Genomic DNA, 24,264 nt, shown 5'->3' on the forward strand with positions numbered 1-24,264 from the left:
TGTTGAATACCTTATAATACTTGTCCAAGACCTTCTAAAACTCCTTAGGATACAAATCCTTATTTTCTTTGGAGTTTGTCGTTGATATCAAGCACTGCACTATCCTATCTACTTATCCATGTTTATGAATTATTTGCATCCATTTTGTTGATATTATCCATGGTGTTTCACTTGTCATCCCACAAAGTACATCCTTGTTTCATTTATATTGGAATTTTAGTTCCATGTTTAAGAAAATTTGTATGATTTTACCCAATGAGTACAATCATTGGATTCCCAAAACTATATACTTGTCTCCAATATCAACGTCATGTAAGTCATCCTTAATGTCATACTACATAAGGGTTAGGTTCAACTAAAATATTTGTTTGTTGTGTTCAAGGGATGATCCATCCAATATCATTACATTAAAACCTTTGAAATATTTTATTTTGATACCCCATCCAGCAAGTAGTCCCTTATTTATAATATAATGAGTAACACTAGTGTTAGTGAGCATAATGATTCTTTTTCCTTTTAGAACTCCTTGATCTCTAAATAGGTTGTATTTTGGTGTCCCTAAAATCTTGGCAAGGACTTCATCGAGCTTCATATTGATCCTTTGTTTTATCTTCTTTTTCTTTGGCCTCCTATTTTGACTCTTCCCCTTTGCATGGCAATTTAGGTCCTGTTAGCTCTTGACTCATTCTCCAAGACTATCTTAATATAGTGCCCTTTCTATTTTCCCGGGTACCTATAAGCATGTGACCAAGGTTTCTCATAGGAGAAACATAGTTTCCTTCTTCTTAATTCATTTCTTGCCTTCAAATCCTATTTTGAAGTAAATTTTATTGGAAGATGGAAGGCATTTTTTGGAATTCGTTATTTGGCATAACTATCTCTAAGGCTAAGGCTCTCTTGATTGCCCCTTGGATAGAAGGTGCTTCAAAGGATCTAACCCAACCTTTTTAGAGATTCAACAAGTCCTTCAATAAAGAGCATAATTAATATTTTCTTTAAAACTTTAGGCACCATCACAACTAGTTTTTGAAATTATATCATAGAGTTCTTCTTGAATCAAATTGCTCAAGTTGAGCTAGCTCTCAAAGGTGTACCTCAAGATCATTTTTATCAAACCTTTCAATTATAAATCTACACAACTCATTATACAAGTTGATGGCTTTGTGGCCTTGAGTGATTAGTACATGGTACCACCATTCATGTGTGGTACCCTCTAGATGCAATGTAGTGAATTTGATGGTCTCATCCTAATTCATGGGTCTAAGAGATAGGTTTATGTCTAATTTTTGAATTTGTGCATAATTTATGCACTTGTTGGATCCATCAAAGGTGGGGAGTATCGATTTTCTCAAAACATGTTATATATTTCTTAGTGTGTTTGACGACCTTAGTTCAGGTGTAGCCATTTTGACTTGAATTATTTAAATTTATAAAGTTATTAAGAGATATTTTAGCTCAAATTTCCTTTGGGAGGGCTTGGTGCTTTGCACAACACTTTGTAATTTTATTTACAATTAGGATTTGAGCTTTAACCTTATGAACACTTTCATGCATCTCTTCTTCCTGTGAAAGGAATACATGATAGAAAGGCCTAGTTGACGAAACCAAGACAATATTCTAAGTGTTGGTTGGAATGACATTATGATAGTTAGCTCCTAATGTGATTCCTCCAGTAGTCTATTGTCTATTTATGTTCATGGTATTATCCATTTTGTGAAGTATCTAAACTAACATATATATTATCAAGTCAAACTTATTTTCTACCCTCACCATAGGGATCTCATTCTTTCCCCTCTCAATCATACTACTCTATTATAAGATAGTTCCCATTGGAAGGTCTTCATAATCCAAAATCCTTGAAAGGAAATTTTTTTTTCTCATTTCTCTTAGATAATACCTACTTGTTTAGTCATTGGAATGCAAAAAAGTTCAATACGTAGATAGAATTCGTAGATAAAATAATTTGGTAGGAAAATAAGCTATGATACAACTATAATGTACATGCTAGATTTAGGATAAATAGACTCAAAAATATGTAAAGAGTAGCCAAATAAACTATAAATTCACTTCAACTTTTTACCAACAACTTAAGAAACCTCCAAAAACCCTTAATTATATTAATCTTTATGTACAACAATATTATCCACTTTTAAATATGCATCAAACTTCTTAATATAATCTTCGATAATAAACTCTAATGTATTATGCCTAAACGAAAAAATAGAGATTCCTCATTACATTCATAAATAATGGCAACCCATAGCCATCCAAACATGACACCCAATTGAGAATATAATATTTATACAGAACCTAAATTACAAATCAATAATTATGTTGAACGAGACTATAAAATACTACAAAATATGGGCAACAACAACTATAAGTGTTGTGTAGGTTATCAACAATTTTGACCACCATTAAATCTTGACCATGAACTTTATGTGAAACCACTCTTTTAACTAAAGAGATTTTGTACTTTGACATCATATCTACAAGGCTTCCATCTCTTGGCCTCCATAGATATGTGGGTTTGATCCTCAAATCTACATCCTTGAACAAGTGCTCATGAAAATTTCTTGTTAGGATTTTTGTTGGTTTATTCAAATCTATACTCTCTTCCATCTATCTTTGTAAGCTCAAGATGCCCAAAAAGAGCATAAAAAATATCACAATGGTCATCATGTTGGGTCTAGAACGTGAGAACGACTTCTTGTACCTATTACTCATTGTTTCCCTTTGTATGGTTAGGAAATTTCCAACCATGCATTAAAAACCTCCACATAACCCAAATTAAGAAAGCCATGCAAATAAGTATTCAAAATACACATGCAAATGAATAGACAACATACCATCAAAGGTGACACAAGATATACCCTGAGAAAAACCTAGCCTCCAAAAGTATCCATCTATCATGTATTATTCAACAATGAAAACGTTACAATACATCTTTAGAGTCTCCACAAGCACTTATAAAAACACAAGCTCTATACAAGAACTCCATTTAAACAATCATGCAACCAAACATCCCATGCCAAGCTTTAAATCCTCATAAATGATAACAAGAGTTGTTCTCAACCTCTTAACCAAAAATAGCCAGCTGACTAACCTTAGACAACTACCCATACGTTTGCTTTTATAGAAATAAGTTCACACAAAACCACCAAGTGGTATTACATAAAACCATGTGACTAATACCACGAGATTACAAAACTATTTCATTTAACATTGGTACTAAGTTTTCCCACTATCAAACATATCCCATGTGAAGCCCTACATTACATATTTATCACAATGTTATATATAAAACGGCCTCAAGGATGTTGACCCCATGTGCAATGCATATATCCTAAGGTCTCCTAGATGCACCACAAATAACAATAAATAAATAAAATAATAACATTATGCAAGGTATACAACACCACTTTTCCCAACATGTTTCAAGCTCGCAACGACATCCTCCTATGTAGACACTAGCCTGGAAGGTGTGGATGATGGTCCTCTATAACTTGCAACTACCCTTAACAAGTATGCAAGGAGCCCTTTGGGTTTGAAATCCAAACTATTGCATTAATGGTAGTCATTGAATTCCTCATAACTTACCTTGTTAGACATCCACGTGGTTTGGATTCAAGTTCTAGTGTTGGGTGTTGTAGACACCTAAATTTGATTAATTTAATTAATTGAATTTAGTTATCCCGAGTGCATTTAACTAAATAACTACACATTATTTAATTAATTGGCAAGTCTTTCCTTCTAGCTGATTAATTTTATTAATTATGTTATAGTTCGCCTTTGATTAATTAATTGTTAATTAAAATCAATCAACTAGTTGAATTTGACCCTTCTTCTATTAAATATGTCAAATTTTGCAATTTGATTATTTAACTCATGTTGACTTTTTCCTCTTTAATCCTCTCATTGACTTAATCAATTTAATTAATTAATTCTATTTTCCTCACATGTCTCCTAACTTTAACCCTTATCTAACCCTTCTCCTAGCCTAACCCACCTAGCTAACCAAGGGTTTAGTCAACCTTATCTCTTATCCCCCACCATATGTGTGCACATTCCCAAAATATCTCAAACTCCCTAAATACCCCAAATTTCCTAGAATTTGGGGAAATGTTGTTGAATTTGGGGAAAATTCCCTAAAATTTAGGAAAATATCCCAAATTTCCTCAAACATGAGAATTGCAATCTCTTTCAATCACTTTTGGAATAGAACCTTCTAATTTGGGTGGCGTACTCCCAAATGAGCCTGTATCCTCAGGGACACATGTCATTCCTTCCAATGACACATGTCCTTAAGGACATGTGTCATTCTCATCCACGACACTTGCCCTTCTCAGGGACATGTGTCTCATTCTCATGCCTCTCCATCTTTCATTCTAGCCTATTTAAACCCTCCTTTTTCCTTCACAAATGCATCCACTTTTCATTTGCATACCCTCACAATGTATAAATGCTCACTCACTCTTTTCTAGAAACACATCCATTTAGCATCCCATCTTAGTTTAGTTTTCACCTTACATTCACTACCACGGAGCACAATCAAGTATCTACCATATAACAAGCACACATCAAATTAGGGGACAATCAAATTGAAGGAGGAATATGGAGTTTGCATTTTAATCAACTTTATTTTGTTTATCTAATTTCTTCCTTTTGAACGTCCTACTCTTGATTGTGGTTGAGACATGTATCTATCAATTGCTTAGTTTATCTTTTCAATAGCTTACATTCACATTTTTTCCCCTTGCGGAGCCACATTCACACTCCATGCATTAATGGAATTCCTAAAGTTTAGGGTAGCAAGTGGAAGGGTTAGTGAAAAATGGTGGAAATAGTAAAATTTGAAGGTCAAGGTTGGCAACGAGGAATAGTTGCATGTAGAACTCCAAAGCTTTGAAAAGGAGAGGAGTGAATAAAAGGAATAGTTGAGAGGTGTGGTAGTAGGGGGAGGTTTGATATCTCGATAGGCATATGGAGAAGTCAACTTGATAAGGGATTCATGTTGGGAAAGGTAACTTTGCCACTTTGATTACTTACAATAACTTGCGAGCTTTCTCATCTTTCATACTCAATACCATTGGGGGACTTATACCAACACTTGGGAGATTAGGGGAAGGATCTACATGCAAAATGAGACTGGAAAAAGCATGGGAGTTAGGAAATGGGCATTCCAGTCAATTACACGAGTTAAATGAAAAGGGAACATGACATTTCCTTGTATAATTTCCAATTTAGTTTTTTGAATGTTTTGACGGGATCACTTTGATAAATAGGCATAAAGATAATGAAAAATAATTTTGTGCAAAATTGGCTCCCTTGTCTTGAGTTATCCTCCTATAGTAATTTAGAAAGGTAATGATAAGTGAATAATATCCTCAACATAGGTTCAAGTGTAAAAGATATACCAGGGAAAGTGAAAAAGGAGTGGGGGACACTATGATGGCCTCAATTCAACAAAGAATGTAGTTCCATAAACGTGCAAATTATAAAGTGTAAGTATTTCAAGCAAGGAAAATAGAATAAATGACTTCCAAAGTGGGGATGATAAACTTATAGCATTAATAATTATAATTTTATCAATCATATAACAACTTAACAAACGTATTTATTAATACTGTCAACTCTTATAGACATAAAAAAGTACAAAATAAAATAAAATCAATGAACCTTAGGTGCAATAAAAAAAAAGTAGTCTACAAACCACAAATATGAAGTCCATAAACAAAAGACAAGAGCACACTTATTGATTCTCCTTATTAGTTGAACTCAATCTTGCATAATTACAACAAAAATATATTTGTTAATGAATTACAATTCTATTAATCGTTGCTCTGAATTTGTGAAGTCCATAAACAAAAGACAAGAGCACACTTATAGATTCTCCTTATTAGTCAAACTCAATCTTGATAATTACAAGAAAAATGTATTTGTTAATGAATTACAATTCTATTAATTGTTGCTCTAAAATTCAAGAAACCTTGAAAACAAGGACTGATGGAATCGGGTAACTTTTTAATGTGACTGATGATGCTAGACCACTTCGTCAATTGAGCTAGGCCAGCCCCATAAACTATACTTAGCCTAGTGGATATTAAAATAATTTCTTCTTCTTCTTCCAAAAAAAACAATTTATTTACTTCAAATGATTTATACTTATTTATATTATTCCATTAGATTAGCCTAAATCACAAATAAAGAAAGCCTTCAAAAAAAACAAAAATACCTTCCTGAATAGAAACGAAAGAGAATTTGCCTATAGAGGCTCAGATTTCGTGGCAGTTCTTTTGTACGGGAGGGCGGACATGCGCTCCGATCTGCCCGGAATGAATCTGCACCTTACACATCAGGGAATTTGAGCTCCTTTAGTGACACCGAGATAAGTACTTCCGGGTAAGTTATCGTAATCCCCGCTTTTTTAAATATTGAATGGTATAATTTGAATTCTTCAAAGGACTGGTAGAGGAGGGTTTTACTTGGGACGAAAAGGTTCCACGTTCGAACCTTCCCGTTGCCATTTCTTTGTTTAATTTCCTTTGTCACTTCGTTCGCTAATTAGCGAGAATTATGCAGGTCAGCAAGATAATTTATATCATTAAGTAATTTAATTAAAGAGAGAAGATTTTTATTGCTTTTCATGTTTTTATTTATAAGAAACAAATTAATTTTTTATTCAGCCCTTCGTTTTGGTTAATTTTTTTCATATAGTGAGGGCTGTTGGCTGAAAAATTGCGCTGCTCTGTTAAATTATGCTTTCATCGTTGGAGATGTGTGTTTTCAGGTTGAATTGGTGTTCGCTTTAAGTTGAAAGGCTTGCGGGCTGATAGTGGCGAACTGCATTTAAGTGTAGCTGGAAGTTAGGGTTTGTGATGGACGTGGATCCTCGCCAATACGACCATTTGGTATGTCGTTTTTGATGTAATTTACAGTTTCAAGTTGCAGGCAGCTAACAAATTTGTTGATAACTTTTTTCACTATAATACTCTTTGACTTATATATTTTTCTCTCTAATTAAAGTTAGCTGTTATAATAGTATCCTAAATTTACTATCTAGTAGATTCGGTCAGGGAATAATTTTTCTGTACAATTTGACCTCAATCACAATGGAACATGTATGCTGATTCTACATTACTACATTAATTTCGATATATGAATTTTCTGTGAATTGGGCTTCAAGCAGAACTTAGATAAATGCAATAGATATGCACATTCTACACAACATACATATCTATAACGTGATGATGGCATATTTCATCATCGTTTTAATACAAAATGTTCCGCAAGACCTATCAAAGTGTATAGATAATGTAGTTGGTCTTAATCTTTGTCGTGAAGTATATCTTTGGTGTTGTCTTCATTGTTGCTAAATGCTAACCATCATTATTTTTTTTTGATTGATAATAATATAGTTTATTATGTTACCCCGAGTTTTAGGGACAGGGACGGGGGTATGCGTTTCCGGGACAGTGATTTTTATTTTTTTTTTTTGCCAATTTTGGGGACGGCAAAGGGGACGGCTGTATAAAATAGGGAAAATTAAATATATAGGAAAATAAAAAATATTCATATGAAAACATGGATAAAGCATGTGCATATTCATTATAGAACCTTAGCATATGAGAACTAGCAGAGTTCTTATGCTAAATTTGTGTTAAATTGAGAGTCAAAGTCAAATTGCTTATAGAATTCATTGTCAAAATTGACTGTCAATATGCAGAATTTGTGGGGACGTCCCCTAGGAGTCCCCTATCTTTGGGACGTCCCCGAAATAGGGATGCCTGAAAAAAATACCTGGGATGCATCCCCGGGTAACATAGATTTTTTATTAATAGTCAAAAATTTTACAAAATTTGAAACACCAATTTACCTCTTTGAGTTCTCACATGGCTACACTTGGTCCAAGTTCAACAACTAGAGATCTCCCTTTGTGAGTGCACTTGAAGCCTTCATGAAGGAAATCAATGAAGGAAAAAGAATGGAGCAGCAATATCTGGCACAAGTGGTTGAATCTAGTATATTTCCGGACACCAGGACTGCTATTTGGATGGAAGGTCCCTTGGGGTGGACCTCATGGATTGACTCATGAACCTACAATTGGTGGATTGGCTCATGGATTACCTTCTGTATATGTCTTTGTATTATTGGTCCTTATTTGTAAAATCTGCTATACTGAGCAAGTCTGTCATATACTGTTAACTGGACTTATATTTTGTAATTATGCCCTACTCTGTAAATATTCATAGGTAGCAACAACTGATAGAAATAGTATCAATTTCAGGGTCTTTCTTGCTGAAGGCAGTTTGATCTCTCAAAGACATTTTGTATATCCTTTGTTTACTCTATATTTAATGTAATTTTTTTTTTGAAACACCATCCATCCATCCTTCGAGTTACAATATCGAACTCAAAAAGAATATATCCGAGATCATGAGAACACAGTGTCTATACCCTATATCTATCTATCAAATAGAACCCTATGCATCATATCCACAATGTCATATGAAATTCAAAGACACACAAACGAAACTGCCGAAGACTTGCAACAAACCGTACCCCTTAACCACTGTCATCTACCCTATTCAACCATACAGAATCACAGATACAAAAAAATTTTAAACATAAAGTTCATACAAAAAACTAGAACCCCTGCTCAAAAAGCATAAATATTTTTTGTATCAATTCTTCCTCACAGCTTTTAGAGGTCCGTTGACCCAAAATTCCTTAACTTCAAATCTCTCTCTTGGTGCCTCTTCTATCCCGAGCTTCCGCTTGCCTCGAGCTCACTCTTATTCCTCACACAGGAAGTGCATTAGAGAATCCCAACCAATGAAAGCCTCTGCTCGTCGCTCATCTCTGTTCATCCCCTTTGCCCACCGAATGAAGGGCGTGAATTGTTGTGGGGCATCATCTGAGCATTTGTTCTCCTCCGTTGCCAAGAAAACCATCCCAACAGTAGTCCTCTCCAACACAGATTGGAGACCATATAACAAATTTTCGGCCACACACCCCTATAAAACCCATTCTACATCCTCTTTCCTTCCCACCTCTAAGCCCCATGCCGCCACCATTGAGACAATATCGACATTTGTTCAGTATCGATGCTTAGTCACCATGAAATCTTCCCCAAGTAACACGGCCATAATCTGCAAAAAAGTGTCATCATCGAATTTAAAGAGGTTCTTCATTCTCTTATCATTGATTCTCCCCAGAAAGGCTAATCGCTATCGTGGAGTAATCAAAGAAAATGTGGCCTCCATCCTAATTCACACTTGCCACCCGTCCTCCACAATGAGCACCAAAGCATCAACTATAGGCTTTCATATCAATTCAACCCCTGTTGCATCAACTAATTGCCACTTCTTTACATAAATGGCATTCTGAATCGGCATCATTCCACCTCACCTCATATCAAGCTCCAGATTACAAAGATCTTCCAACGTACCCTCTGCTCCATTAAAATTCATTGCCCATTTGGATGGTCTGTCCGCCACCTCATTCCCGACTCTCCTCATGTGTCCAATTTCAAAATCTTCAAAGGTTGCTAAAATTTGCTTGGTAATGGAAATAAACTTTTTTAAATTCCATGCAATAATATATCCTTTCTTTAGTGCATTTATGATTATCAAAGAATCTCCCTCTAGAACTTTTTTTTCCAAGGCCCAATTTTTTCCCCATCTTTAAAGCTTCAATTGTTGCATGTGCCTCAGCCTCATCATCCGTGCCCTCCACAAGCTTCAAAGCACCAAAGGCAATAATATTTCCATCCCGATCTCTCGCTACAAATCCGGCCCCTGATGATCCAGAGTTTCCTTTTGAGGCCCCATCCGAATTTAATTTATACCAACCTACCCTTGGTTTAGTTTATTCCACCACCTTCACCTAATCAGGATTCGGATTTATTAGAATAATATCTTTATTTAGTTATTAAATGGTCAATATTGTAATATATTGTAAATATTGGTAGTTACTAATTATTTGCATCTGTTATTAGTTGTAATATGTTGTAAATATTTGCATTTGTTATTAGTTGTTTCTTATTAGAAACTCTGATCTCTTGTAATCTATATAATGATCGTTTGATCATTCATTAATTCAACTCAGTTTTTACCAATTACTTTGTAATATGGTACTTTGTAATTTTTTTTTTTTTCGGTAAAAGGCCGAGGCCAAGAATTTATTAATCATTTAGAAATATACACTACTCCACTCATGTGGGCGCCGGTAGGAAAGAGTGGAGGCGAGAAAACCTCCGGCCTTGCCCGGGACCATAGTTCGGCAAAATAACTAATTTTAGATTTAATACATCGTCACCCTTGGGCTAGGGTGTTCAGGTGGGGAGTATTTTATTTTCTCCCCTTACAAGCCCAAGTTGTAACATTGATAAATAGTTGATCATCCATTAGCTTCTGTTGGTTAAGTCCAGAGGTTGGTCCTTGGTTGTTTATGCTCTCTCCTTGATCATCCCAGGTATCCTGCATTGTTATAGCTCAAACACTTGGCAGAACTGTTAGTGTAAATCAATCTTTTATATCATATGAACGTTCGACTGTGAAGTTAGACTCTGCCTAACATGCAATTTCCCTTTGGAAACCAATCTTTCCTGACCACAAAATAAAGATTTTAATAAAAACATGATGTACATTCTGATTTCGGTTATGCTGGAGCAAGATTTGACCAAATAGTCTTGATACTACCAACTTTTGTTTATGCTCTTGGATTTGGCCTTCGTGAAGGATCAGACCTAGGCTACACAAATCAAAAGTAGGTGCAGGATATTTAGGCAAACCAATCCTCTCAGGCTAGTAACTTTAAGCCTATTTTCATAATGCAGATTTGTTGAATTATTCTTTAGATAATTATTGTAGCCCTGTATATCTCTTATTTTGATATCCCATTGTTGTGGCTATACCAAGGTAAGAGACTATCCAGGCTACAATAAATGAAATTAAACCACTTTCGGACTGGAATTTGAATATAAAGATGCAGGAAAACATTTCAAAATCTTACCATGATTGCGGTGTCCCAATTTACCTGGTTGATGAAGCATTGGTGCTACCTACGCTGCATTTGCCGCTTCTGAAATTTTAACATACAAACCTAAACTTCATGTTACCTTTTCCAGGGACCATTACAGCCATGGAAATCTCAAAGAGAGTGTTAGCTGTTCGAAGAAAGCAAATACAAACATATCATTCATAAGCCCTTGCTCATAAGTCCTTCTAAAGCTACTTATGAGTATGTCTATATATATGGAGAAGTAGGTAAGCGTTCGAGCAAAATTACAGCCATATAATGTAGTAGAGCCGATAGAGTGTCTTGCAATCTAGTCTATTCTAATTTAAGTCTTAACTAAGGACTATATCTGCATACCCATTCACATAATAATTGTCTTTTAGATATGTTTCAGCCTTAACCCATATTAGCAGGGGCCACTGGTTCCTCAAATACGGTGATGTTTTCTGCTAACAGATAATTCTCAAACCAGTCCTCCTTTGTTGGAGTCTTCACATGCATTAAGTAGCATAGAAATTCCAAGCTTCGCCTGATCTCTTCTTGTCGAGCTCCGAAGTTGTCTTCCTCCCCTAATGTTAAGATTGGAAACCTCGGCGGTGGTCTGTTATTTCTTATGAGAACGTCATAGTGTCTGGGCCGAGGGATTGTGAGATTGTCATCAATATTGACCAGAACCCTGTCAAGTTCTCCTAGAATGGATGGAATAAAGATGTTCCTACATAAATTCTTTATATTGTTTCTGCTGTCCTCGAAATGCATGGCTACTGCAATGAACATTGCAGCAATGTCACTGTTTGCCCTGGTTCTGTCTTCATTCTGAAGGAAATCCTTTCCTAGCACCTTCTTTATTGCATAAATGACTACTTCATGCGGGAGTAAGATAATCTCATTTAGGCGTTTTTTAGATATTTCCCCGCAAAAGGCCATTTGCCTCTTATCACTTCTGAGTCTGATGATTGTATCCATTTTCCAATTTGAATTTGAGGGGTATGGAGTTATGTTTCAATATAAACGTGAGTCAGACTAGGTATCCGGTTGTCATCATAATTCAGAATGACAACATGTGTTATCGTGCCATTTCAGTTATTAATAATTCAAGTTAATTTTTGTTAGTTGTGAAGATCTAGGTCGTATCTAAAAAACTCTTGATATCGTAATTTTCTTAAATGACTATCAGATGTTCCGTAGGTTGAGATCAGGTTTAATTTATCATTAATTGATCCATTTGAGACGACATGCTTTAGGGGTCCTATCAGTCCTATCCTTCACATGGTTCAATAATGGTATTGGAAATCGCAATCATCGGAGCCAATGCATAAGCTTCCCTCATAATTCTGCTATTAAATCTGTATATAGGATCGAGCCTTTCAAGAATCATCTGTGTTGATTTCCATGAATTCGGCCAGGCTAGATCACTGCTTTATCGCTCATTAGTCATAATTTCTATTAGAGAGTGATAAATGTATATATATGCATTTCTATAAGTATTCGAATATATAACAACATATGTATATTCAAATGATTATGCAAGCATATATCTATCTATATATATATATGTATGAGTAAAGGTATATACAGATATTTATATATCTAGATATATATGATTATGATAAATATATACATATGTATCTATATATATATCTATATGCATATATATATACATATGTATATATAAGGGATGGGTTGGATGGGAATATTTGTATGTATATAGGTATATACAAATATAAAAAGTCTATATAAAAGATCAAAATAAAATTATACATTGTATAAATATGAATCTATATATATATATATATATTTATACATATAGATTTCATAAATATACAAATGTAAGCATATATATATGTAATCAAAGCATAGGAGATTTTTTTTTCGAAAATTTTGTAATCCTAATTTATTAGTGAAATTTTTCGAAATCGTTCCATTTTTTTCCTATAAAATCCGTCTGGGGTTTCCGTCATCTCTCTGGCCAGTGTTTGCGTGGGTGATTAAACGTGGAGTTTTCTTTTGCATTTTTGTTTTTTAACACCTGAAAACACGATTTTTTTCATGATCCGTCTGTTGTGGTATGTAGCTAGATTGGAGCCCTTCAAGGGCCGACCTAGCACACCTTGCACCTTGCACGTTTGGTTAACCCTGCCCTATCTTGCTTAACGTGTGGGGCTATTTGAGATTGGTGCCAACTTTATATTTTGCATTGTAATTAAACCTCTAGCCGACCTAAAGACAAATTGAAGGTTAGAGTCTCCTATATATGTGAAGTCTATATATGTGAAGTCTATCTCATTGTTCAAACACACAATTCAGTGAATACATTTCTATCTGCTATCAAGCGAATTACATTAGAGTGCAGCAAATTGTCTTCTGTGACCAGCGAATTATAATCAGTGATCAGCGAATTTTATCTAAAGACAATAAATCATTATTAGAAGACAACGAACATCTGTGATCAGCGAATTTTATCTTGCTTAGCTTGTTCGGGAAGATCTTGTCATTGGAGTGCTAGAGATCTAATTGAAAACCTTGAAGTTTGCGAAGCATGTCAGGCTGGCAAGCATCATCGAACTCTGTTTTTAGATGGTGACTCCTGTAGAGCTTCTAAGGTACTACAACTGGTCCATGCTGATATCTGTGGACCTATGGCTACTCCTATTACTGGGTCTAGGTATTTTCTACTTTTTGTTGATGATTTTAGTAGAAAAATGTGCGTGTATTTTCTTCATAAAAAATCAGAGGTGTTTGTCGTGTTTCAAAAGTTCAAAGCATTAGCAGAAAAAGAGTCTGGTCAACCTATTGTTACTCTTCGGTTTGATAATGGGGGAGAATTTTGTTCTTCTGCCTTCTCCCATTTCTGTGAACAATATGGCATCAAGCGCCAACTCATTACACCTCACACCCCTCAGCAAAATGGTGTTGTTGAGCGGAGAAACCGCACAATTATTGAAATGGTTTGGTCTATGCTTGAACACGAGAGTGTTCCAAAGAAGTTTTGGGCTGAAGCAATTTAACACTGTAGTCTATCTTCTGAATCGGTCTCCTACTGTGGCTGTGAAGAAGAAGACTCCGAAAGAGGCTTGGTTAGGTCGCAAGCCCAAAATCACTCACCTGAAAGTTTTTGGCTTCACTGCTTTTGTTTGTATCCCTGATGTTGAGCACACCAAGTTGGATGCCAAGAGCCAAAAAATCATGCTAATTGGCTACAGTGATATGCACAAGGCCTACTGACTGGTTGACATTTAGACAGATCGTATCATCTTCAGTCGTGATGTTGTTTTTGATGAGGAACAAGGGCCATTTCAGCTCTCTCCTCCAATTGTGGATTTAGAGGATCAACCATTGAAGGCTTCAGACTTGGGTGTTCGCTTCCTTTAGGTCCACCTGATAGGAGGGCTCCATCTGTTCCAACTCCTGCACCTATATCGGTTCCTTCTCTTGTAGGATCACCTAGACACGTAGCTGCTCCACCAGATTTTCCTCAAGATTCATTTGATCTTTTTATTGATGAATTTGATCCTATTGCACCTCCTGCATCTAATGTTGGCACTTCTACTCTCCGCCCTAAATGGTGGGCTAAGACAATTGCTGATCTTCATGATGATGAGCTCATCGAGGGTAGAACTGTTCGAAAGAAGAGCGAGCCGCCTAATTATTTCAATTTTGCTCTCATGGCCAACTTTCATAGTGTATATGAACCTCAAACATACACAGAGGTGAAAGGGATAGCTGAGTGGGAACAAGCTATGGCAATTGAGCACCAGAGCTTGCTGAAAAATAACACTAGGGTTTTGTCAGATCTTCCTCTCGGGAAGAAACCTATTGGATGCAAATGGGTCTATAAGGTTAAATACAAGGTTGATGGTACTTTGGATAAGTACAAAGCTCGTCTCATTGCCAAAGGCTTCTCTCAGCATGAAGGAATTGATTATGAGGAGACCTTTGCTCCAACAACAAAGATGAGCACCATCAAATTAGTCCTAGCCATGGCAGCTCAGTGTGGCTGGAAGGTCCATCAAATGGACGTCAAGAGTGCCTTCTTGAATGGTGAGTTACAGGAAGAGGTCTGCATGACACAACCTCTTGGATTCAAGGTTGTCGGAAAAGAACACCAAGTACTCAAACTGGTGAAAGCACTCTATGGCCTGAAACAGGCTCCTCGGGCATGGTACATGAAAATTAATAAGTACCTCACAAATTAGGGTTTCCAGAGGAGTCCTTCCGGCTCAAATCTGTGTGTCAAGACTATTGGCAGTGATATCATCATTCTGGTTATAAATGTTGACGATCTGATCATCACTGGTAGTTCGGCATCTTTGATTCAGGGAATCAAGTAGAATTTATGCTAGTCTTTTGACATGACCGACCTTGGGCTTCTACACTATTGCCTAGGTGTTGAGGTTTGGCAGCAGCCGCATGGTATCTTCATCTCTTAATCCAAATATGCTAGGGCTCTACTAGACAAGTTCCGAATGCAGGTCTTCAAACCTGCTTTTGTTTTTAGTAATCAGACTGAAAGTAAATAGCAGAAACACATAACAGCACAAGATAACACAAGGATAACACAAGGATAACACAAGAATAACACAAGAACAACACGGCAGTACCCTGGGAAAACCTCCCTCTTGGAGGTAAAAAACCCAGCAACAAGTCTTAGATCTGATTAGATTAGACATAGTAACAGATTGCAACTTCACCCTCCTAGGGTATATCTGATATGTAATTCTGATTAGACTTGAAGACCTCACTCAGAATATAGTGTGCTGATCAAGTATCAATGTTCGCTTAACCATGAGAGGGCTTGCTCACAGCATGAACAAGAATTTGGTAGTACAGGCAGGTTCATCTATGTAGAATGTAGCTCACACAGCATTAGAACAAGTTCGCTGCATCTTGATCAGATTCGCTGTCATGAATGCCCTAATGTAGGAGATCGCTGATGGTGTAGATGAACTTGCTGATGGATGGATGAACTCGCAGTATATATCAGAGAGGAAATTCGCTGTTTTGTAGCAGACACAATTCACATGTAATTGTTGTTATTTGCCCATTAATCATCTTTTATATATATGATGCAAGAGCCTTCCATAAATACAAGTCGGCTTGCATAAATTTGACGCCAAGAAAACATTTTACATAATGTTTACGCGTTATACATTAATAGGTCAGGACCTATATGCAAGTCACAACACGTTACATATGTATTTGGCATAAATCGCCCAAATAGGAATTGATAAGAGAAATGGCGAATTGCTAAGGCCAAAGGCCAATTAGCAATTAAGATAACTAGGTCGGCCCAAGCAAGGGATCCGACCTAGCTATAAATCAACACTCCCTCTTAGCTAGGGAGGATCTCTTGAATAATCAAGTTACACTGTGACCATGCTTCATGGACTCTTTCCATGATATCCACCGTGCATTCTCATAGAGGATGGTTCCAAGATACATCATGAATTCCTTCTAGGACATTCACCATGCATGCCTGCAGAGGATGAATTCAATATACATCATGGACTCCTTCCATGATATTCATCACGCATACCCGCAAAGGATGAATCCTAAGTACATCATGGACTCTTTCCATGATACCCATCATGCACACCCGCAGAGGATGGATCCACCTTGCATTGCCCAGAGAGGGTGGAAGAGGTTTTACACCTCAAGGAAACTACCACCTTGCACTCCGCAGAGGGTGGAAGAGGTCTTACACCTCAAAGAAACTACCACCTTGCACTCCGTAGAGGGTGGAAGAGGTCTTACACCTCAAAGAAACTACCACCTTGCACTCCGCAGAGGGTGGAAGATACACATAATGTTATCATAGGAGTTGAAAACTCCCTCTTGGCCAAAGTATATGTTAGAGAAACAAGGAACACATGTTAGTTCTATCATAAAACATAGAATCATAATCAAGAAAATCCTTGCAATAATCATATAACAATTATAAATTCAGAACTGATTTGAATTTAAATAGTTAGCCATACTCCTCAAATCCAACACTAGAGATATCAGTTTGTTTGTAAATCAGATTTCAACATCAATGGTTAGAAACCAGCAACATTTTTAAGCTTTACTAAATATAATCAACAACAATGCATTCACTGAGGATTATGGGGAAAATTAAGTCCCTCTTAATCCTTATCTAAGTAATAAGTTCACATGATTTAAAAAAAAAAAACTAGTTGATTTACTCCTATCATAGTTTTAAGTATCTATCAACTATATCCTTAATTGAAAGTGTGAGTTGAAAGCTTGTATAGGCTTTGATATCTAATCCCGATGGCACGAGCTGATTTGATGTTGGACTCCTTAGGCCATGCAAGAACTCTTCCTTCAGAAAATACAACCTGATAACCTTTATCTTCTAGAGCAGATATAGATATTAGATTCCTTTTTATTCCAGGTACAAACAAAACATTACTGAGATGAAGGGGAATACTAGAATCTAATTTTAAGGAAGTAGAGCCAAAACCTCTTTTATTGGATAACGAGCATTGTCACCAATAGTCACATGGCAGCAAGCTGCATCTCCATTCTTCAGCCTGCGTGATTTTCCCATCAAGCTCATCCACCCTAGAATGCAATCTCCATCCTCTTTATAGGTTGGTCCACCAACGTTCTTTCCTACTGTCGCTCAGTATGGGAATTTATAACCATACTGAAGCATCTAGTGATGATGGCTGTGTGGCCTTCGGCCCTCACCATCACACATCGCCTATCTTCAGTGACAATCATATTTACACTCAGGATCACTTAGAGCTGAGAAACTTTCCAGAGATCATAGAGTTTAGTTCCACGAATCACTAAAGAAGGGTAAACCTTAAGGCCATCAGCCCTTGAGGAAGGACTCTCAAGGAGCTCTGTGAGGCTCGCCATATTTCGCTCCATATCAACTTTTGGCAGGTCGGGCATATGTGCAACCACCTTGAAGCCAACATCTTTAGCCAAGCAAAAGGCAATCAGTTACTGCAGCTACAGTATGACCGCTGTAGGTGTCACGGGCAGCATCCTCATAAGTGCTCTAAGACGGAGTCTCCTTTCGCCATCTTGATGTGAAGTTGGATGCTCCATCCAACCTATCTTCAACCCTGAGACTGCACCATCTTGAAGAAGTGATAAGAGCAGAAAGAAGATAAATAATTACAGTCAATCTGATTACACCTAATTCGAACCAAGCTCTGATACCATGTTGTTTTTAGTAATCAGACTGAAAGTAAATAGCAGAAACGCATAACAGTACAAGATAATACAAGGATGACACAAGAATAACACAAGAACAACACGGCAGTACCCTGGGAAAACCTCCCTCTTGGAGGTGAAAAACCCAGCAACAAGTCTCAGATCTGATTAGATTAGACACAGTAACAGATTACAACTTCACCCTCCTAGGGTATAAACACAACTTATTTGATATGTAATTCTAATTAGACTTGAATACCTCACTCAGAATATAGTGTGCTGATCAAGTATCAATGTTCACTTAACCATGAGAGGGCTCGCTCATAGCATGAACAAGAATTTGGTAGTATAGGTAGGTTCATCTATGTAGAATGTAGCTCACATAACATTAGAACAAGTTCGCTGCATTTTGATCAGATTCGCTGTCGTGAATGTCCTAATGCAGGAGATCACTGATGGTGTAGATGAACTCGTAGTATATATCAGAGAGGAAATTCCCTGTTATGTAGCAGACACAATTCACATGTAATTGTTATTATTTGCCCATTAATCATCTTTTATATATATGATGCAAGAGCCTTCCATAAATACAAGCAGACTTGCATTAATTTGACGCCAAGAAAACATTTTACATAATGTTTACACGTTGTACATTAATAGGTCAGGACCTATATGCAAGTCACAACACGTTACATATGTATTTGGCATAAATCGCCCAAATAGGACTTGATAAGAGAAATGGCGAATTGCTAAGGCCAAAGGCCAATTAGCAATTAAGAGAACTAGGTCGGCCCAAGCAAGGGATCCAACCTAGCTATAAATCAACACCTGCATCTACACCTATGGAGAAAGGCCTAAAGTTGTCGGCCAAATCTGGTTCTCCAGTTGAGAAAGAATTCGATTTCAGGCAACTAGGGGGCAGTTTAATATATCTCACATCAGAACATTGGGCTACAGTGAGGTAGATCTTGTGCTATGTCAAGGGCACTTCAGACTTTGGTATCCTTCATGGACGGACCAAAGATCCTAGACTCATCGGTTTCACAGATTCGGATTGGGCAGGCTCTGTTGATGACAAAAAGTCCACATCCGGGTATGTCTTTAGTTTGGGCACAAGTGCTGTCACTTGGACAAGTAAGAAGCAGCAGGTCATAGCTCTTTCCTCGACTGAAGCTGAATATCGAGGAACGGTCAAAGCGATTTGTGAGGCAGTTTGGTTTCGAAGGATGCTTTCAGACATCCAGCTGTCTCAAGCATGTCCTACACCCCTCTTTTGCGACAATCAAGGGGTGCTGAAACTCGCCAAAAATCAAATTTTCCATGAGTGGACCAAGTATGTTGAGCTTCATTGTCACTTCATCCGCAAGCTGGTTGAAGATGGATGCGTGGCTTTGCAGTGTGTTCCTACTGAGGACCAGATTGTAGATATCCTCACCAAGTCCTTACATGCTGATAAGTTTGTTAAGTTCAGGGGGCAACTTGGTGTAGTAAACAGAGTGACCATTAAGGGAGGGTATTAGAATAATATCTTTATTTAGTTATTTAATGGTCAATATTGTAATATATTGTAAATATTAGTAGTTTCTAATTTTGCATCTGTTGTTGTTTCTTATTAGAAACTTTGATCTCTTGTAATCTATATAATGATCGTTTGATCATTCATTAATTCAATTCAGTTTTTACCAATTACTTTGTAATAGGATTAACAGGCCAATGCTAACCTTCATTATTGTTCTTTGCAAATGTTACATTATGGAGTACCCTAATCCTAATGTTTTCCTAATGATAGAAATGGAATGCAAAATTTGAAAACATTTTCCACTATTGTAGTGACTGATTTTTTGAACTAGGAAAAGGGAATTGTATTCCAGTGGTTAAAGAAGATTAAACCAACTTTCAATCCTGAAAGATTGTCTTGCTTTGGTTGGGATTTTTTTTGCTACCTTCTTAAATAAAAGGCTGACTTGATGGATTCAACCTTTGAATTCTTGGGAGAAAAATTGATTTATTCCCTTGTCAGCCAACCCTGCCAACATGGCTATACAAGATCTGTTGATTTTAACACTTTCAGATTAATGTAAACTCAGAAAATCAGAATTTAATTACTAAGTAAATTGATTAAGTGAATAGTTTATAGTTTTCCCGATTTAAGCATAACCAAGAAAAGAACAATATAAGTACAAGACACAATTACCCTGGGAAAACCTCCTAGGAGGAAAAACCCAGCTAGAAAAGATCCTCAGATCTGATTATGGATTGAATTCATATGAAGGTTACAACACTTATCTCATGTACTTGAAGGTGATTGCACTTAGTACTGATAATGTCTTCCACAAGACTGCACTTTCACAAGCATCAAATTGTCACACCTGCCCCCCTTTGACAGTAATCAGGTCCAAACCCTAGGTCTGCAATATTTGCATCTGAAGTCTGCTCTTTGATGGACACCAACCTTATCCCTTAGTTCGCTCTCCTCATTGATGAGTTTCACACCTCAACTAGCAGATATAGTTTGCTGATATGGCAGAGGTAATTCGCTTTAATTGCAGATGTAATCTTGCTCCTTTAAGTTCGCATTGGCAGTCACATATATTTCGCATGGATGATAAAACTGAAATGAATGAATGATAGTGTGAAGTTGAAGTTTATTTATATGGGGAGCAATGATCTTAATCATGTCGGCTTGCTTTATGATTTAATGAACTTTAATTTATTTAACCAAAGGCATTAGGATAGGGTTGGCCCAATACATGGTGGCGTGTTAGCTTGAGTGTAGCGTGGAATCTTTATTTGATGCCGTGAGGAATAGGGCCTAGCCCTACACGTTGGGAAAGGGGCTGGCCCCCTTGGGCGGATTCCAATGTTGCCCAATGCAATTGGAATCCGCCATCCCTAATTATAATCAACACTCCCTCTTAATTAGGGAAGAGAAACATAACCATAATCTTCTATCTTGCACACAAGCAAAGAATGGATTACATAATTAGAATATTGTAGTCTTCCATCTTGCACACAAGCATATAATGGAACTACATAATATAATCTTCCAGCTCTCACACAAGCATAGACTGGATCCACCTTACATTGCCCGCAGAGGGTGGTGAGGATCTTTTCTACCATCTTACATTGCCCACAGAGGATGGTTAACAATTACTCTTCTCCCTGAGAAGATTACAATACCATCTTACATTGCCCGCAGAGGATGGTTAACAATTACTCCTCTTTGAGAAGATTACAGTACCACCTTACATTGTCCGCAGAGGGTGGTTTGATACAACACAATGTATCACTGAGGTTGAGACTCCCTTTCAATCAGGGTTTCATTTTCCACAACACCGAGTCTGTCCCTGAAGTACACAAACTTCACTTTGGACAGAGGCTTGGTAAGAATATCTGCAACCTGCTCATCAGTGCTGACATACTTCAGTTGAATGACGCCTCTTTGCACAATATCTCGAATGAAGTGATAATGAGTTTCCACATGTTTTGACCTGTCATGAAACACTGGATTGATAGACATTTTGATACAACTTTGATTATCACAATGAATAACTGTAGGATCCCAAGGCTGACCAAACAGCTCAGTAAGAAGCTTACGAAGCCACACTGCTTCTCTAGAAGCTACACTTGCTGCAATATACTCTGCTTCAGCAGTACTCAGTGCTACTGAGGATTGTTTTCTGCAAGCCCAAGAGATCACTGCGGATCCTAAGTTGAAACAAATACCGGAAGTGCTTTTCCTGTCTTTGATGCTTCTAGTCCAATCTGCATCTGAATAACCTTCCAAGGTTATTGAAGTGTTAAGTGGATACTTCAGCTCATAACCAACTGTGCCTCGCAAGTATCTTAGGATGTGCTTGGCTGCAACAAGATGAACATGTTTGGGCATGCTCATAAACTGACTGAGAGCATTCACTGCAAAGCATATGTCTGGTCTAGTGTTAACTAGATACATCAGTGATCCAATCAACTCCCTGTACTCTGATGGATCTGCAACATCAGAGTTAGCTGCAGAAACACTTAACTTCTTTAAGTTAGATTCCATAGGAGTAGACATAGGTTTACAATCCATCATTCTAAATATTTTTCAAAATATCAATAGTATACTTTCCTTGACTTAGAAAAATTTCGTTAGATCTTTGCCATACTTCTAGACCTAGAAAATAATGCATTAGACCTAAGTCTTTCATTTCAAATTCTGAAGCTAGTTCTTTCTTACATCTAATGATAAGTTCATCTTTACCAGTAAAAAATAAATCATCCACATACAGAACTAGAATTAGCATTTCATTATTGGATAACTTAAAGTAGATGTTAGAGTCAGCATCATTTTTACAACTTAACAAGTATTTATCAATTCTTTCATACCAAGCACGAGGAGCCTGTTTGAGGCCATACAGAGCTTTCTTCAACCTGCACACATGAGTTATTCTATCCTGAATCTCATAATCCTCAGGTTGTTCAATATAGACCTCTTCCTCAATGACACCATTAAGGAAGGCAGTCTTAACATCCATCTGATGTAGCTTCCAACCTCTAGCAGCAACAATAGCTATTATAGTTTTAATAGAAGTATATCTAGCAACATGAGCAAATGTTTCTTCATAGTCTATGCCTTCCTCTGAGAAAAATCACGAGCTACAAATCTAGCCTTATACTTTTCAATACTACCATCAGCATTATGTTTAATTTTAAATAACCATTTAGAGGAAACAACAGATTTACCTTTGGGTCCGAGCACAATATCCCAAACATCATTCTTGATGATTGACTGATACTCTTCATCCATAGCAAGCTTCCAGGCATGATGGTTCAAGGCTTCTTCAACATTGCAAGGTTCAGATTCAATGAGATTGCTCATCAATGCAACGTAGTTGGAGAATACTTGAGGTCTCTTGGTTTCACGGAAGGTGCCACTGGGAGCAGCAAATCTTTCGGCTTCTTGAATGGTGTTTCTTACCCAAAGTGGCCTCTTTTTGGTAACAACAATGTCACTAGGAATGTCAGTGGGATTCATGGGCTCTGGTGGATCATTATGTTCTTCTTGAGGTGGAGGTTCAACAGGCTCCCTCTGAATCTCAGGGTTAGTATCAACATTCATGTCTTGATTGTCATTAACTTCATCAATAACAGAAGAACCTTTTGATTTCTTAAAAGCAATATCTTTTTCAAAGGTAACATCCCTACTTACCTCAACATACCTTTGACCAGGGATATATATCCTGAATGCCTTGGAGGATTCACTGTATCCGACTAGCATGCCTTTCTTCCCAGAGGGTTCCAACTTGGTTCGCTTTTCCTTGGGCACATGAACATAAACGGGACTTCCAAAGATTTTGAGGTAATTGATGTCTGGTTTGGATCCTGTGAAGGCTTCTTCAGGGTCATGTTCTTTAGAACACAGTGTGGACATCTATTCTGGATATATACTGCTGTTCTAGAAGCCTCAACCCATAGGAAGGTCTGCAAATCTTGATAATGAATCATAGCCTTTGCAGCCTCAACAATAGTTCTATTCTTCCTTTCAGCAACTCCGTTTTGCTGAAGATTGTATGGAACACAAAACTCCCTCTTAATTCCTGACTCAACACAAAAATCATGAAAGCTACTGGAGGTGTACTCACCTCCGTTGTCAGATTTTAAACATTTAATTCTTTTACCAGAGGAGTTTTCAGTTATGAAGATTATGTAATAAAGAAATCCACTAGAAGATGCTATAGACATAGGACCACATAAATCAGAGTGAACAAGTTCTAGTTTATCTTTAGCTCTATTTTCACTTTTATGAAAAGGACTTTTAACATTTTTACCTATAGACTAACTTTTCAAGAGAGGGAAGTGCTTGATAGTGTAAGTGTCCAAGTTTTCTATGCCATAGCTCACAGGATTTGGGAGCCTCATTAATGAGGGCTTGAACAGGGTTAGTAGAGAGCTTATAAAGACTATCATATCTATTACCAATTACACGAGCAGATTTAAAACTAGATTTTTTAGGCCAAGCAAGCACTTTTCCCTCAGAAAATGCAATTTGATAACCTTTATCTTCTAGAGCAGAAATAGAAATTAAGT

The 24,264-nt window shown here is 37.0% G+C and overlaps 1 protein-coding gene across 5 annotated transcripts in view; it reads left to right on the forward strand.

The window, feature by feature from the left end:
- Nucleotides 1-6,244: 6,244 nt before the first annotated feature.
- LOC131079730 (uncharacterized) overlaps nucleotides 6,245-24,264 on the forward strand; it is a 72,989-nt gene continuing 54,969 nt past the window's right edge. For 2 of the 5 annotated variants that reach the window (XM_058017766.2, XM_058017764.2), the window contains exons 1-2: nucleotides 6,427-6,582; nucleotides 6,791-6,911. In XM_058017766.2, the coding sequence (XP_057873749.1) occupies nucleotides 6,879-6,911 (33 nt within the window). In that variant the 5' untranslated portion in view covers nucleotides 6,427-6,582; nucleotides 6,791-6,878. Of the gene's footprint in view, nucleotides 6,403-6,426; nucleotides 6,583-6,784; nucleotides 6,912-24,264 lie in introns of those variants that run through there. The other 3 variants (XM_058017763.2, XM_058017768.2, XM_058017765.2) reach the window with 3 other exon arrangements.

The sequence above is a fragment of the Cryptomeria japonica genome, chromosome 1 (genome assembly GCF_030272615.1).
Source record: "Cryptomeria japonica chromosome 1, Sugi_1.0, whole genome shotgun sequence".
NCBI lineage: Eukaryota > Viridiplantae > Streptophyta > Pinopsida > Cupressales > Cupressaceae > Cryptomeria > Cryptomeria japonica.